Below are 16,464 nucleotides of genomic sequence, written 5' to 3'. Positions count from 1 at the left end.
CCGCACAGCGCCGGCAGCCGGGCCTCCCCGCGCCTGCCTCCGCCGCGGCCTTCCGGGTACCGAGCGCCTGCGCGCCGCGGTGACATGGCCACGCCGGCCAAGCGGCGGGCCCAGCCGCAGCCCCCAGCCGAGGAGAGCGGCTCCGAGTCCGGGTCTGAGCCGGAGTCGAGCGAGTCGGACTCGGAGGAGGAAGAAGAGGAGGAGGAGGAGGCGATCGATGAGGTGAGCGGGGTGGGGGGGGGGGAGCAGGGCCCTCCCCTCACGGCTGCCCCTCAGCCGGCTGCTGAAGAGAACAAACAAGCGGCTGTGGTGGCGGAGGTGCCGGCGAAGGGGGGGGTTCCCTTTGTAAACCCCGTTCGAGGCAGTCGTGGGTCGGGGCCCAGCGTGGGGCCGTGGGTTCCTGTGCTCAAGCCTAGGCTGGGCCCTTCCGAGTGTGCCGGTGGCACGCTGGAATGCCATGCCTTCACCGCAGAGGGTTTGCTCCGGTTTCCTTTGTGTGGAAGGGGAAGGGGAGGAAGGAAAGAGAAAAATGAGGGGAAGGAGAATAAAAAGCATCAGAATTCACGGAAATAGGATTTTAACGTCTTTTTTTCTGAGCTCTCTTTCGGACATGCGGGAAAATGCATTACTTAGCTGTGGAGCATGACACTGAGGGAGGAGTCTCTTTTTTTTTCTACGAGGAGATACGCACTGACTGTAAATTCTTAGTAAGATGTTCGGGTGGTAAAGCAATCTCTGATTTTTCACAGGGCTCAAAAAGAGTCAATGGAGAAGCTGTGGCTGCCCCATCCCTGGCAGTGTTCAAGGCCAGGTTGGGCACAGGGGCTTGGATCAAGCTGCTCTGGTGGAAGGTGTCCCTGCCCGTGGCAGGGGTTGGAGCTGTCTGAGCTTTAAGGTCCCTTCCAACACAAACCAGGCTGGGATTCAGTGATTCTATGGTAGCATTATTGATTGTTTTAACTGAGTACATTCCAACTTCAGTGTTTTGCTAACTTGTTTTCCCTAGGGTTTCACTTTGAGTCCATGGGCTTCCCTTTTCTTAGCTGAAGCCTTAGCTTTTGTTAGTAGATCAACAAAGCAAGCCCTGCCTTTGTAAAAAACTATCTCGTGATGAAAAGTGAGAGGTAATCGTGTTAATCAGTCAAACTACCCTGATGGAAAAGAGCATTTACTGTGGGCTATAAACATGTGCCGCTTTAAATGGGTACTAACTTGTTTATGAAGATGCTGACTACCACTGCTGGTACTGTCTGTACGGTTCGGTGTTTATAAACACGTAAAAGATGTTGCATTACTGTGTAAATACTGTGAAATTAAAGCTAATGGCAATAATAATATCCCCCCCGCCCCTTTTTTTTCCTTTAAGTGCACAGTGTTCCTGTGTAATGTAGGTAGGACAGTGGTTTTCATTGTGTTTGCGGACAGGGTTTCTTGAGTCTTCAGTCATGGGGTTTGGGGGCGGTTCTGAGTGTCCTGCACTGGTATGTGCGACTGTGCTTTTTACAGTTGTTTGTATGCTGGATAAATTCGCAGTATAATGCTAATTTTAACTTAGTGGTCCAATGTTTGAGGATGCTGTAGTACTATTACATGTTTCAGTTTGGAAGTCTTGATAGAATCATAGAATGGTTTGTGTTGGAAGGGACCTTAAAGCTCATCCAGTTCCAACCCCTGCCACGGGCAGGGACACCTTCCACTAGAGCAGCTTGCTCCAACCTGGCCTTGAACACTGTGTCCAACCTGGCCTTGAACACTGCCAGGGATGGGGCAGCCACAGCTTCTCTGGGCACCCTGTGCCAGCGCCTCAGCACCCTCACAGGGAAGATATCTGAAGGTATATTGGGTTTTCCTAGATTCTTGTGTAAGGCATTAAGGTGTGCATTGCTAATATGCACAGAATCACAGAATACCAGCTTGGAAGAGAACTCAGGGATCATGTAGTCCAACGTTTCTCAGCAAAGCGTGGCCTAGACTACATGGCTCCAAACTGTATTAATGTACTGGACATAGCTGTAGAAACTCAGAGATTTGTAAAGCCATATAGCTAAAGGCCATTTGTTTCTCCCTAATTCTCAGCCTTTTTATTTTTGCCATATTAGCCTTTCCCTGCACCACTTCCCACGTCATGTGGAAAAAGGAAAATCTCTTCTTTTATGCAGATGTTCTCATCATTAAAGGGGGCATGTGGTTCTGTTGCCAGTCTGACAGCAGTATGATTGCCAGGCAGGGCTTGGTTGTTGAGATAGATCTTTGCTCACTGCTGTGTTGTACGTAGCCGAGTATTGTTGCATGTTACTGTTTGCTTTGCAGGCTCTTGCTTTGGATGCAACAGAAGGGAAGAAAATAAGCCCACAGCAGCAAGACTGAACAAACCACAATATATGATGGGTCTTTATTTGCCTGTTTTGTTTTTTAATAGATGAAAGATGGAGGGTTTGTAAACTCTGTCATACCAAGCTATTATTTGGGGTAGTGGAAAAAGCCATGAAGCAAGACCAGTATTAGCAAATCTATTGCTCCCATCGATTTTATGGCTATGATTTGCACAGTATTCAGATTTATTAATCGATTTATATCGATTTTATGGCTATGATTTGCACAGTATTCAGAACCACTGTAAGCTGTGTTTCGTTCAGAATTTACTGGCTTAATCATTCAGTGGGATCCTTGGATTTTAAAGTACTTGGAAAGTTCCTAGATGCTAGGACTGAATGCTGTATATGCCAAAGATATAAGCTGTTTTCTTGCATTTATAAATCATACGCTCTCAGTTACTTCTATAGAGTGTTCTTGCTTTGCTAGACCATGGAAGAATATCCAAACATCTCCCCTGATTTTTATTACTCCCTCCCAGGTGGCTATATACTTGTTTTCTACATTATAAACAGGGCTTTAAAGCTGTTCTCCCAGTGGACAATAAAGACCGTGGCCACGATATGGGGTTGAAGAGAGTTATGAGTCTGAACTGGTGGTAAAAGTAAGGTTCAGTTGTCTAGATTGGTCAGAAAGTGGAATACTAACTGCCAGCTCTAAGGCAAAATTTGGATCATCTTGAGCAGTGGTTCTCAGAAGACCAGGTAGGCAGAGCCACCTTGGCAGGCAGTACTGTTAGTACAGAACACCAGTATAAATGTTTTGTAGGCACAGCATTTGTTCTGGAAGGAGAAGCAGGAGTTCACATTCTGATTTTGCTGTGCTTGGGTCTCATCATGCAGCTACTGAGCAGACTTCCATTAGGATTTGAGGAAACAGCAGAAGCATCATTTTGGATGCAGTTGCCTAAATACGTGCAGCAATTTTCATCTTTAGCCAAGGCATTACACTCCCATCCCACAGTTTCAAGAGTTTAACTGCCTGGATCAAGCCTCTACAGTAAGTCTTAAGTGGCTACAGTCAGCATAATTGTGTGAACCACATTGCAGGAACTAAGTGTTAAAGGCTCGTTCACAGCACAGTTTGTAAGTTAGTTTAAAAAGTTACTTTTACAGATGCTCTCTAAAGATTGCAGAAGAAATGGTAATCCCTAGCTGGTGCTGAGATTACTCAAAGATGGAAGTAAGTTCTATTTCTGATGTTGACTAATACTTCTTTTCAGGTTTGTTATAGTTTAGCTTTGTTTTGATATAACTTCTTGCCAAGTATGTTTGATATTCTCTTATTTTACCTCTTCCCAGGAAGTGAATATTGAATTTGAGGCACATTCCATATCAGACAGTGACTATAACGGGATAAGGAAGTTACTACAACAGGTACTTTTGACTTCTTGTTAGCTTGGTTGATATAGCCATTGATAAATAATATCTAAAGTCACCGGTTCACATAATCTGTTTTGTGTCATAGTTTTACTGTACTTCAGCTGATGAAGATTGAATTACAGCCATAGTCAACACGTGTCTCCTATACCACAGTTTCAAGAAATTTACCCAGTGAGCTGTAGGGCTGTTATTCCATAGTGTGTATAATCTTTCCATCTTCACTGTGTTGCTTGCTGCTCAGAAAACCTTGTTCAGTGTTAATCAACTTCTTGGAGATCTTCCTGTAGGTGACAGCCCTTAAAAAGAGACAAACAAGTAATGTGTCTGCTTAATGTGGCAGCTTCCAGTCTTCTTTTGACTGTTTCTGTTGCTCAGCAAGCATTCAGATCATAGCAAATTCAAAGGATAGCAGGTATGCAAAATGCTAGTGTATGGAGGGTTGAGGAGCTTCAAGAAGCTGATTTTTAGTCTTTACAGTATTGTATTGAAGTATTATATCACTAAATGGAAATTAAAAGTGGAATGGAATATTTCTACTTAGAGAAATTGCTGACTTGAATTTCTAGAGTGGCCCATGATGTATCATAGTACCTAAAGCTTGTTAATACTTGTTTCCTGTTTTCCAGTTGTTTCTAAAAGCGCCTGTTAACACTGCTGAATTAACTGATATATTAATACAACAGAATCATATTGGAAGTATTATCAAGGTAAGAAAGAGTTTGTAAATGGAGTACTATACTTGTTATGTTGAAATGACACAACAAACATTCAGAAGGGGACTCTGGATCTGTACCTTGTATGCTTGCTTTCTTTTTAGCTTTGAGAGGAATTCTTCTCTAGGAGCTGAAATTTTCCATGCCTACTTTCAACCAAACAAGGAATTTGGTTTATTATTTTGGCTGGTTTCTTTTTTACATGTGGAAGCCTTTTCACTTTTTCCTCTGAATTTTGGTGTAGTAGAATAATAATGCTGACAGTGTTATGGAGAAGTTTGTGGTCATCTCCATAAGAAATAGGACCTTGTCATTTCAGGATGTATAGAGATATAGACAAGAAATATCCTGCATGCCATTTCCTTTTGCACAGAATTCTCTGGATATAGGAAAGGATTCCAAAATGAGTCCTGGTCAGGTTCTGCTAAGGCAGTGGAGCACTCTGCAGGGCTCCTGAGTTATTCCTGTCTAAGGAAGCTGTTCAGTACTGTACAGTGCTCAAGATGTGAAGGCCATGTTGCTTTCAAACCCAGACAGACAACCCCTGTGGCACAGTGGTGCTGTTGTACCGTGTTGCTTGGTGTCATTGCTGTACATTCCCTTTTTGTCCTGTGACAATGTTTTTTCCACCCACATTCATTACACTTTTCCACCCACTTCCATTACAGCTGTATGACCCCCAGTTCTTTCCCCAGCTTTTTTCACAGCAGAGTTTTGTGGAGCTTTTTGTTTCACTGTCAAAGCCCTGTTGCTCTGTGGGTTTTATGACTTTGCAGGTTTAATTCCCTATGTTAGAAACTGAAGGAAATTGGTTTTGCTTAAGATATTGCCGTGCCTTGTACCAAGTTGTCTCTTATTAAATGTGAGCTATCAAATTTTAGTGCCTTTCCAAAAATCCTGCTGTGGAAGATACATGAACTGGCTGTCTCTAGAGCTGGCTCTAAGTACACAGGCTCAATGACTGTAACCAGAATGTGTAGGTTGTGTGTTTGTAGAGATTATGTGGATGGTTCTCATCTGCTGAGCATCTTTTGGAAAGAAAGCCATTTTTTGCTGCAGAGTAGAAATAGCAACAACTCATATTGACATTCTGTTTCTATTATTAAACAGCAAGCAGAAGTCCAAGAAGACAGTGATGATGATGAAGATGATGATGAAGTCTTTGGTTTCATTAGCTGCTTAAACTTAACAGAAAGGAAGGTATGTTATGGTTAGTTATTCCTCATTGACATCTAGACAGTAATGAGACTGTGTCTTGCTTTTCTGCCTTGTATAACAAGCCTAGGGCAGCTGGATCAGGATTTTGATTTCCACCATGGAGGACTATGGTCGTAAAAGTTGCACATCACATAGCTTGCTTTCATTGGTCAAGGTCAAACATAAGGCCAGGAATGGAATAGAGAGTTAAAACTAGGTCTTACCCTAGGCCCAGGGTAACTGAGCTGTCAGCCTCTTGTGTTTCTTCACTGTCATCTTTTGCAGCTTGAATTTTGCTGGTGAGTATACTGGTGTTGCAACTCCTCACTGCTCTCCTGTCAGTTGAGAACCTTTGTGTGCCCTCAGCTTCAGGGTTGGTAAATAATTCCAGAGAACTTGTACAGAGTGCTTAAAGAAATCACCAGTAGGTCTGTAGAGTATTCCCTGGAAGTTCACATTCAAGTTTCTTTGTGTTAATAGTTGTTGTATAATGTAAGGAAAATATACATTTTAGTATATAAAGATACATGTGTCTTTCTTTCAGGATACACAGTGTGTTGAACAAATCAAAGAGCTGGTTCTAAGTCGGTGTGAGAAGAGCTGTGAACAGCACGTAGTTGAACAACTGAATAAGCTCCTAAGTGATAGTACTAAGCCTGTGGGTCTTATACTGAGTGAAAGATTCATTAATGTACCACCACAGATTGCTCTGCCCATGCACCAGCAGCTTCAGTAAGTTTGGGGTTGTTTTGACATGATTTCTTCATATTTTTTCAGCAATCTATGTATGTAGAACTATGTTAAGATAGGTGATAGTATAGCTATAAATAATGCACGAACACAAGTATTTTCATCTCATGTAAGGTCTTTAGTTAATTTCTTAAAATTGTTTATATCTTTAGGCTTTTCAAACTCTTTAAGACACAGGGAATCATTGAAAAATGTGTGCTGTTCTGCTGCAGAAATAGCTGTGTGTATGTTGTAGTTTGTCTTGCAGATTGTTTTCCCATTGATCTAGGAAAACTTAAAACTGAGAACTTCTTATAGCATACTGATAATGAGACCTTTAAGGAATTAACACACTGATAGTGAAAGAAAACGTGTAGATAGGGTTGGTCAGGAAGGTTTTTAGAGAAATAAATTAGGTGCTTGAAACTTAGCTTTGAGGTTTACCACTAGTACAACACTTGTCACAACTCAAATTCAGATCTCAGCCTCTGTCTTACAGGGGTTGGAGTGTTGCAGTGGTGTCATGTTTAACACAAGGGTGGGCAAGAGTATTTTCTGGCTCTTCAGTTACAGTTCCTCATGAAGTGACAGTGTGATGTACCTTCTGATGCACTGTAAGGTTTGGTTACACTCCTGTTGAGGGTATGAATTGTGTATGTAGATGTATTTTTAAATAGTATGTGTAAACATTTATTTGTCTTTAGGAAGGAGTTGAGTGAGGCACAGAGAACAAACAAACCATGTGGAAAGTGCCACTACTATCTCCTTATCGGCAAGACCTTTACAGAAGCCACAAAGAGCAATTCTAAGAAGAAGGGAGGGAGACATCAGCAAAAGGAGGAATTAATGTTTGCAAATGCAGAGGAAGAATTCTTTTATGAGGTAACGTGATTCTTTTAATTTAAAATGGTTATTTGCTTTTTACGTGTCAGCAGAAAAGGTGTTTCCCTTTATAATTCAGGGAAGGATTTTTAAAGGTGTGTTCACATATTGTTTCAATTAGATCCATCTTTTTTTAGAGCAGTGTTGAGAGATGGGCAGGCAACTTACTTTTCTGTATTGAACCCAACACCTTTGTATTTAGAGAATGAGGGAGAGGTATGACATCCATAAGTCCAAATGATTAAATTGATCCTCTATATTGGCATGAATTTACTAATATGTTACTTGTATCAGGTCACAATGAACCTGACTATGGGATGGTGTGGCACAGGCAGTGTTCCTACATGATAGAGTCTCCAGTGCTATGAGGATAATGGAAAATTTCAGAGAATGCCTGGAATAAGCAGAGATTTCAGGGGAAAGATCAGGTTTTACTTTGGTTTGAGGCCAGTGTCTTGGCCTTGAAGAATTAAGAAACTTCATCTCTCTTTACACATATAGCAGTGCTGAAGAGATTGAATTGAATGTAGTAACGGTCAGACTTGTTGAAACACTGTGAATGGAATATCCACATTTTTAGAATGAACAACTGGTAATAAACCTGGATATTGAATTTAGCAGCATGTCTCAGGCTTTTTGAGTTTACAGAAGTCTGAAATCCCTTTTATGGGGGGAGCTGCTGTTGTCTTCTTTAATCTGAATAATAAAAATTCGAAAGACATGTTAAACTGCTGTGTCAGATGAACAGAGAAGACTGGGTGTGTGAATTGCAGGAAGTGCAGGTTAGCTGAGTATCTGTCAGTGGGATTCAAGCTAATGTGGTTTACAACACAAGTGTTTGAGAGTGGCAGCTCAAACAACAGGTAGTAGCTTGCCAGGGTTCTCTAACTTAATCATGTGTCACAGCTTCAAGCGCTTAGAAGAGCAAAGATTGGAAAAAAATACAGGGGATTTCTGTTGTTAGAGTCTCCATCAGCATCCTCACTGCATGGTAATACTTAAATACACAGATCTCTTTTGCTTGCCCCTACATAGTTAGTCCTGTGTCAGAAAAAAAGCAGCTGTTGAGGCTTTTTTTTTTGGTAATGCAGTTAAACACATTTCTCTTGAGATCTTTTCCTAAGCAACTGAATAGATGCAAAGCTCTGCATTTGTGTTATTGTCACTGTCATAGAATGGTTTGGATCAGAAAGGACCTTAAGATCATCCAGTTCCAACCCCCCTGCCATGGGCAGGGACACCTCACACTAAACCATATCACCCAAGACTTCATCCAGCCTGGCTTTAAACACCACCAGGGATGGAGCATTCACAACTTCCCTGGGCAACCCATTCCAGTGCCTCACCACCCTCACAGTAAAGAACTTCTTCCTTATATCCAATCTAAACTTCCCTGGTTTCAGTTTTAACCCGTTACCCCTTGTCCTATCACTACAGTCCCTAATGAAGAGTCCGTCCCCAGCATCCTTGTAGTTCCCATCAGATACTGGAAGGCTGCTATGGGGTCTCCACGCAGCCTTCTCTTCTCCAGGCTGAACAGCCCCAACTTTCTTTGCTGTGGAAAGATGATTTATCTGTTCTCTTTTGGATACCAGTTACCTTCAAAAAATGCTCGGAATACAAACTGCTGATTCTCTGAAGAAGCAGCTGTCACCTTCCTTTCCTGTCTCTATCCTACTCAGGACAAATATATTAATAAAAAGTACTAAAATACTGAGATGAAAATATTACTTCCTGTTTCCTAAGGCAACGTGTCTACACAATTCTACTGGTCCCAAGTCAGATCAGGAGAGGGGAAGATGCAGGAAATGAAATCAAAAATATACTTTGAAATGCACAGAGTTTTTCATTGTTCTTGATTTTTTTTTTTATGGAACTAAAAATATTATTCTACAATATTGCTGCTTTGTCAAGAGACTTGTTTCTCATTTCTGGCGGTGCCTACAGGATAAAATACTTGCACATGCATCATGTTTAATGGCAAAGCTTCCTCTGTGTGATCATTCACGGCATTCTCTGGTGGAGGCTATGATATGGCTGTAATTTTATTTCTTGGGAAGAAGAAAAATGGAAGTGGATGAATTCCTTGTTAGCTATAGGGAATACTGATGTAGCCTCTATGCAGTAACAAGTTCCGGGTTTGCTTTCTGTTTTCCTGCCCCAGCATCTTTATCAACTGGACTTGAACTCTGTAAACATGTTATTGAAGAACTAAAAGGGGAGAAGCCTGTGATGCCCGTTTGTCCTTATGGCTTATGTTCCTGGAGGCCTGTTTTGTATTTATCTGTTTTGTTATTTTGATGGTATTTTAAAGACTTTTATCTAAACTGCAGTAATTTTCAGCTCAAATGGGTAGACACAAACTGAACATGCTTTTCTTTTTAACAGCCTTTCTAGTGTTTTTAACAAATTCATTTTGAATGTTATGGAGGATAGTAGATTAATTTGCTCTCTGGACTTTATAATGTTTATGTGTTATATTAGTGTTGGTGTGTATATCCTCCCTGATCATGCATAATGTTAATTAGATTGCAATAAAATAGTATTAAGTGCAGTCAGGCAGACACTTGGAGCCATATAAACCAGAGAGAAGCCTTTTTGCACTTGTCAGTTCCCTGTGCTTTATTCTGTTCTTGAAAACATTATTGAGGGAGCAGAAGAAAAGCTCTGCTATAACCAGACTGGAATTGATTAAAGGTTTAGGGCCTCCATTGCTCAGATTGTTTGTTGTTGAGCAAAGCCACTCCATTAACGTGATGGGTTTTCCGAAATCAAATTTACAACCTTGAGATACTGTTGGGAAATAGCAAACCTAAAAGGAGACTGGAGCTTAACTTACCCTCCAAGGGAAGAGGTTAGATAAGTTCTTCTAATTAGGAATTCAGCTCATGCTTCTTAATCTGACTTGTGTGAGAACTACAAACGTTTGTTAGATAAGTTTTTCTTCTCCATCAGGCGTTTTGCCTGGGAAAGCTAATAAAAAAGGACTGTTAGATCTGTATGCAGTATGTATCACTGGAATGAAATAATGCACATTATGGACACCTACCTATTTGAAGCATCGTCATTTATAATATGTCTTTTGGTGGCTCCAGCCATCTACAGGCTTTACAAGAGCTTTCGAAATTCCACTCAGGATTCATGTCAATGCCCATTCCCTTAATGCTTCATTTCTAGTGGCAGTGTGAAAGAGGGGATTGCTGTACCACATATTCTTACAGATAACATTAATTTTAGGAGCAGTTTTAGAATAGGCCATGGAAATAGCAGAGCCTGTTCGGTGCTACAGACCTCTGTTACCCACACCAAGCTGTCATCTTTAGGGAAGGCTCTACTCCATGTTCACTCTCTCCCTGTTCCTTTTATCTGGCTTTTGGCTGATCTCCTAAGGCTCAAAATTACCCAGCTACTGATTTGTTCGTGTTCTGGGTCTGAAGGTCTGTTTAAAGGCCTGATATTCCTGTTACTGGTCAAGGATACCTGCTAGTTGGCACAAAAGCTTCTAAGGGTCAGCGTTTCTTAATGTGATAATAGGGAATAAGATGTTGTATTAAAACCACCTAAAAGTAGGCAGAGTAAGCATAATGAAGGGGCTTTCTCTCTGCCCCTTAGGTCTTTTTTCTGATACCAAACTATAATAATAGCAATCATTTTAGAGTTTAGTATGAATGATATAAATCCTGTGGAAAGCAAATAGTTTGAAACACTTAACAGTGGGTTCTCTTGAAGGTTTTTTTGGTGGACCTTCTGAAAGGGAAGAAAATAACTTCTTAATAAGTGTGTGCATCAATAGGGTCATTGTTTTTACTTTGATGATGTATTATCTTCATTCCAATGACAAAATTGGATCCTAACACATCTCTTTCTGTTGTTTAGAAAGCCCTTCTGAAGTTCAACTACTCTGTGCAAGAGGAAAGCGACACTTGTTTGGGTGGCAGATGGTCCTTTGATGATGTACCAATGAAACCCTTGCGTACTGTTATGATAGTTCCAGCTGATGGAATTCATGCCATTATGGATAAACTGAAAGACTATCTCTCAGTCTGAGATTTCCTATAAACACTGGGTTTTATAAAGCAGCCATGCAGAACTATGACTTTAGGGTTTTCAGAAGGCTGCTGTGGTATTAATGGTTTTCTGCTGCTCAAATGCTTCCTCTGTACATTTAGAAGACAAGGAGATGGTACAAATAAAAATATCTATGAAATTAATATTTTTAAATATTCTGTTTTATGATATATTGTTATCACCATTAAACAGTCAATAAAAAAAGTGTAACAAGAAAATGTCAAGATCTGCTCAATATGTTTTTAACCAAAACTAAATTGTATATTTTTGTTATGAAATAACACATACATAAGGAAGAAAAAGCTTTTTTCTGTATGTTTCTTCTGTTAAATACATTTATTTCAAAAGTTTGAAATGATTTCTTTGGTTAAGATGGAGATGGATATTTCATGTACTGCTTTTATTTGTATTTGTCTGATGTATGATGGTTCGGTCTAAATTCACTGAATAGTACATCTTTGTTCAGTGGGAGTGGGAAATTGTTCATTTTCTTTGTCATCATTAGTTTTCTGTTCCTCCTTCATGGCTGAAGCAGGTGACAAGTGATTGATCACCTCCTGCAGAATATCCTTGCTTTCACTGGGAGGAAGGTTGCTAAAGTAGTACTGAGGAACCAGCTCCACGAACCTGGTGAGGAAATAAGACAAAACATTGTGAATATCTTTTAATTGAATTGGAAATGTTTGAATAGCTATTTCCAGGCTTGTACAAAAGACAGCAGCAGCATGGTGCTGGCGCTTCAACTCAAACACAGAATCTGCAAGATGTAGTAATAGTGTGTGGTTTTGGGAGACTGGCAATGTACTCAGTCCATACTTCAGGTGACGTTCATTCAGGCCTCAGTGCTGCAGATTGAATTAAATAGTAACTTTTCTGCATTTGAACATATTTGTGGTTCAATAAAATGATGAAAAAGGCTTTCTTAGAGGCATTGGAAATAGAAAAGATAGGACAGTGAAATGTATATTCTTGATGTAAAGAGATTTTTTCAGAAGGAAGACTGTAGTCTTCTCTTGAATCCATAAACAGTTGATACGGAATGATTTAGGTGGCTGGGTACATAAGATATGTCAAGAGAAAGATTTGCTGCAAAATCGGTTTTCAGGGAACAGAGTTTTCCAGTAAGATTAATCTATGAGTACACAGCTCTGTTAACTCTTCCTTAATGTTTTTTTTTTTTGCCTTATATTTTACCTTCTAAGTAACTTTTGCCACTTGTCAGGTGTTTATTCAGTGGATGCATTGATTACAGTTGCAGTGGCAGTACCTGAACAGATCAGCACGTTAGGAAATACAAAAGGCTGGCTTACATGATGTTTTGGTTTGCATGAAAAGAATAGTGATGGGGTGAGATCACAGTTCTTCCCTTTTTTAACAGATGTGAGCTCTAATGCAGTGAGTGTTCTGAATGACAGGGCAGACAGACATCAAGCAAAGCTACACACAGTGACAGAACAATACTGGCAACAATGAAATTACATTTATCCCACATATATTCACTAGGGAATATGAAAAGCGTGAAAAGCAACCATTTCTTCATCCCTCCAGTGATGACAGCTTAGCTATTAGATCTTAGGCAAAAGCTTTTCCCTCTGAGGGTGCTGAGGCGCTGGCACAGGGTGCCCAGAGAAGCTGTGGCTGCCCCATCCCTGGCAGTGTTCAAGGCCAGGTTGGACACAGGGGCTTGGAGCAAGCTGCTCTAGTGGAAGGGGTCCCTGCCCGTGGCAGGGGCTGGAGCTGGGTGAGCTTTAAGGGCCCTTCCAATACAAACCAGGCTGGGATTCTGACTGGGTAGTTTTTATGACAGGTAAGGGAGCTGCTTGCTCCAAGCGTTGTTCTCAATGTACAGCACATATCTTTAACAATTTTGTGACTTAAGTTGTGCTTTTGTGCTAGAGGTATGGCTGAAGAAACAGTTTCATCATTGTTAACTTACAGATCAGGTGATATCTCGGAGACTACTCGGATGGAATTGTCTTCTGATATACTAAACTCGTGGAACAAAACCCACTCTGGAATCTTTCTGCTGTTATAATAAGATGAGAAAGGATGAAGCTGGGCCACTTGTCTGTGTGTTAACATTAAGTAGTTGCCTGAGCCATCCACATCACGAGCAATCTAAAAAACAAATATGCAAGGGGTTGTCCATTACTTCATTGATTGTACAAGATGCATAGATCAGTATTTGCCTATTGTATTAAAACCAGGAATTAAACTTGCGTTCAGATACTTTGAACTAGAGAGCCTCAATATCAGTATTCTTCCCAAATATCTGTGGGAAAGAAATATCTGGATACTGTGAAATGAGGCTTGGAGTTAAAGAAATTGTTCATCTGTATAGTTGAAACTGCAGTAGATGAGGGCAGGCTTATACAGTAAGTATCTGAACTTGCCTTTGAAGGGTCTGTATGGAAACTGATGTATTAAAGGATTGGAAGGCTTTAAAATACAATGTGCAGCCCTTGTAGTAGGGTAGGTCGCACGGGTCATTTTATTAGGTGGAGCGTAGTGATGTGAAGGAAAGCATGTCTTAAAGTGGGAATAAGTCAATCTTATTTATGTGTTCAGTTACAGTTAGTGTACCTCCTTTGGCTGAGATGAAGAAAGCTGTGTGTTACGTGTGCCTAAACATACTAAGTTGGTTCTTGTTTTCCAGGGTGTTTTCACAGCAACAACTTTCAACGTCTGAGAGAATATTACAAGTCAAAGAGGTTTCTGAAGGAAAATAGTTCTTTGAGTGAAAGGCATATTGACAGTTTTCCTCTTGCAGTGAAGTGTGTGGGCTTCATGCTGTGATAGCTGAACCCCAGAGAGAAGATTGGAATTGGCACAAGTGTTTGATACGCTGGAAAAAATGGCTTTTATCCTTTCTGCTGAGCAAGGTTTCATTACCTAACTTAACTTCTCTGAAAGCATTCTGTCTAACATAATGCAGTAAGATGAAACCACAGCATTTTTCCTTACGTGCATAAAGTAACCAGATAAGAGAGATTTCTTAATGCTGAGTATATTTTCTTTGGATCCAAAGTCCGGTTCTGAGATGGGAAGTTCAATTCGCTTCATTATCTCCACTAGTTCAGCTCTGATAATTTCTGCCATCCTCAGGGCAGAGCTGCTTAGAAAATAATCACGACACCATTTCTCAGTGCTGTAGTCTGTGGAGGAACAAAGAGGTTTGGCTTAAAGCAAAGTCTTTGTGATGGGTACTATCCATAGAGATACTGCTCTGTGAAATGCTCTTTGGTGCAATAGATCAAAACAGAGTGGCTGTGTCAGAGCTGGCAATATTAAGGTAGCAAGAGCTGTATGGACAGCTTGGGTTCACTGATGTTGTGAAGTGAGGGGCAGTAATTGATACCCTTAAGTTTACTGATTTGAAACTATATCTTTGAATAAAACTGTGCAACATCTCTTATTTGGTCTGTAAAGGGTAAAAGGAGTAGCAGCTGTGTTTCCAGGCTTTCAGGGTATGGAACTGGAATCGCACCTATAGTGCTAGTGATGATCCTGCATGCTGGGAAAAGACAGGTTCTCTTGCACCTCTCCAGCATTTAACATGACTGAACATGAAGGAACCCTACTGTCCTTTAAGCTTTTGCTTAGTATAGGCAAATTCATCACTCCTCTGCCTAATTACTGGGCTTAGGCTAAATGAACCTGAGCAAGATGCTTGCACACAGGGAAATGCTGTGAAGAGCTTCTGTCTCCTGACTTCTATTTGGTTTCCTGTAAATCTGAACTTTGATTTTTTTACCCTTTAAACTTTAAGTTGAAGGCTATCAGAAAGCCACCAGAATTGTGCAGCTGCTGGGGGAATCCAGCCCCTCCTCAACTGTGTTTGTGGTGTTTTACATTTTAAACCTGGATTATCTGCTGTTACAAGAGGAACCATCATTCTGGTTTTGTACAATGTCACTTCAAGTGACCATTGTAATAGTGTTTAGGTATCCTTGTTGGGTGATGTATGCTGTCCTAGGTCATTTTCAGCTAGTTAAAAACCTGAAACTAATATTCCTTTGTACTGGTTAGGCCAGGTTGGATGGGACTTGGAGCAACCTGCTCTAGTGGAAAGCGGCCCTGCCTGTGGCAGGGGGTTGGAAGTGGGTGAGCTTTAAGGTCCCTTCCAACCCAAACTGTTCTATTTATTCTATCTTTGGTTTCTCCCTGCAAGTCAGCAATTCTGGATGGAGTCATTCAAAGAGGGCCTATGAACTAAGTGCCAACAATGACAGCTCAGGTTTTGGGTTTGTTCCAAATTGCTTACAACTTGCTTCACGTCGAATGCTCTGGGTACACTTACATTGGCTTGTGGAGTTTGTGCTGGCTTCCTTGAAGGCGTTGAAGACGTTGATGAGAGTAAAGTGGTCTCCTGCAGGGTGGGAGAACTTTCGCCAACAAGTAAGAGCAATCTCTTCTGTTCCAGGAGGTGCGTATAAGAAGCAGTGAGGAGCTTAGGAAAAACATCAAAGCAGTGGTTATTAAGGCACATAGGTGCATGCACAAGGACGAACTCCACTGGAATTCTTATTTGGCTTCCTCAGTTCCTTTTAACCTTCAGTGTTGGATTGCTGATGGAGAGCTGAATCTGTTGCATTCACTAAGGTCTTATTTATATGGATGTCCTTTCAATCTTAATTTGTGCCCTAAACACAAATGAAGGTGAGCAGCTTTCTCCTGCCAAAATGCTTCATAATGGCATGATCCAACTTATGCATAATCCAAGCATGTGGTTTCTTTAATGTAGAAAGAAACAATCTATGGATGTAACGCCTTAATTTGGGGCTGTGTGTTGAAATTTGTGCCTCTCAGTGCATTTTACATGTAGTGCTGTGCAGCATAATTGTGTCTTTCAAGATAGTTTGGCTTTATGAAAACCGAGGTGTGCCCGTGCACAGTCATTGACATTTGTTGTATGTGCTTAAAAACATTATACATGTTTTGCCCCACTGTTGAAAATCAAGCCAGCTTGGGCATAGAACCAAGTTGTTCCATAAAAACAGCTAAAGCAGCTTGGTGCCCTGCAGGTTCATGTCCTTGCTGCCTAAGACTGGTTTCTGGGTCTAGGATATCCCATGTGGGTAGAGCAAAGTAATGCCAGACCAAAATACAGGCAAGGTTAA

The 16,464-nt window shown here is 41.0% G+C and overlaps 2 protein-coding genes across 5 annotated transcripts in view; one reads left to right on the top strand and one right to left on the bottom strand.

Annotated features, from left to right (window-relative positions):
- The first annotated feature begins 38 nt into the window (after positions 1-38).
- BCCIP (BRCA2 and CDKN1A interacting protein) lies at positions 39-11,815 on the top strand. 2 transcript variants are annotated; one of them, XM_062635195.1, is made up of 7 exons: positions 39-222; positions 3,675-3,749; positions 4,382-4,462; positions 5,579-5,668; positions 6,210-6,397; positions 7,099-7,276; positions 11,153-11,815. In XM_062635195.1, exons 1-7 carry the CDS (start codon positions 85-87, stop codon positions 11,321-11,323), a joined length of 921 nt encoding a protein of 306 aa, XP_062491179.1. In that variant the 5' UTR covers positions 39-84; the 3' UTR covers positions 11,324-11,815. The 2 variants fall into 2 exon arrangements, with proteins under 2 accessions (XP_062491179.1, XP_062491180.1); XM_062635196.1 differs by lacking the exon at positions 39-222 and adding an exon at positions 1,730-1,834.
- Positions 11,669-16,464, bottom strand: part of DHX32 (DEAH-box helicase 32 (putative)) — a 27,503-nt gene continuing 22,707 nt past the window's right edge. For 2 of the 3 annotated variants that reach the window (XM_062635192.1, XM_062635194.1), the window contains 4 exons: positions 15,645-15,794; positions 14,309-14,499; positions 13,281-13,462; positions 11,669-11,971 (listed from right to left, as the gene is read on the bottom strand). In XM_062635192.1, the coding sequence (XP_062491176.1) occupies positions 11,785-11,971; positions 13,281-13,462; positions 14,309-14,499; positions 15,645-15,794 (710 nt within the window). In that variant the 3' untranslated portion in view covers positions 11,669-11,784. The remainder of the gene's footprint in view (positions 11,972-13,280; positions 13,463-14,308; positions 14,500-15,644; positions 15,795-16,464) is intronic. The other variant, XM_062635193.1, reaches the window with a different exon arrangement.

The sequence above is a fragment of the Pezoporus occidentalis genome, unplaced genomic scaffold (genome assembly GCF_034315485.1).
Source record: "Pezoporus occidentalis ecotype Australia unplaced genomic scaffold, CSIRO_AGI_Poc_V1 ctg45, whole genome shotgun sequence".
Classification (NCBI taxonomy): domain Eukaryota; kingdom Metazoa; phylum Chordata; class Aves; order Psittaciformes; family Psittacidae; genus Pezoporus; species Pezoporus occidentalis.
This window is presented reverse-complemented; position numbering and strand designations above follow the sequence as displayed.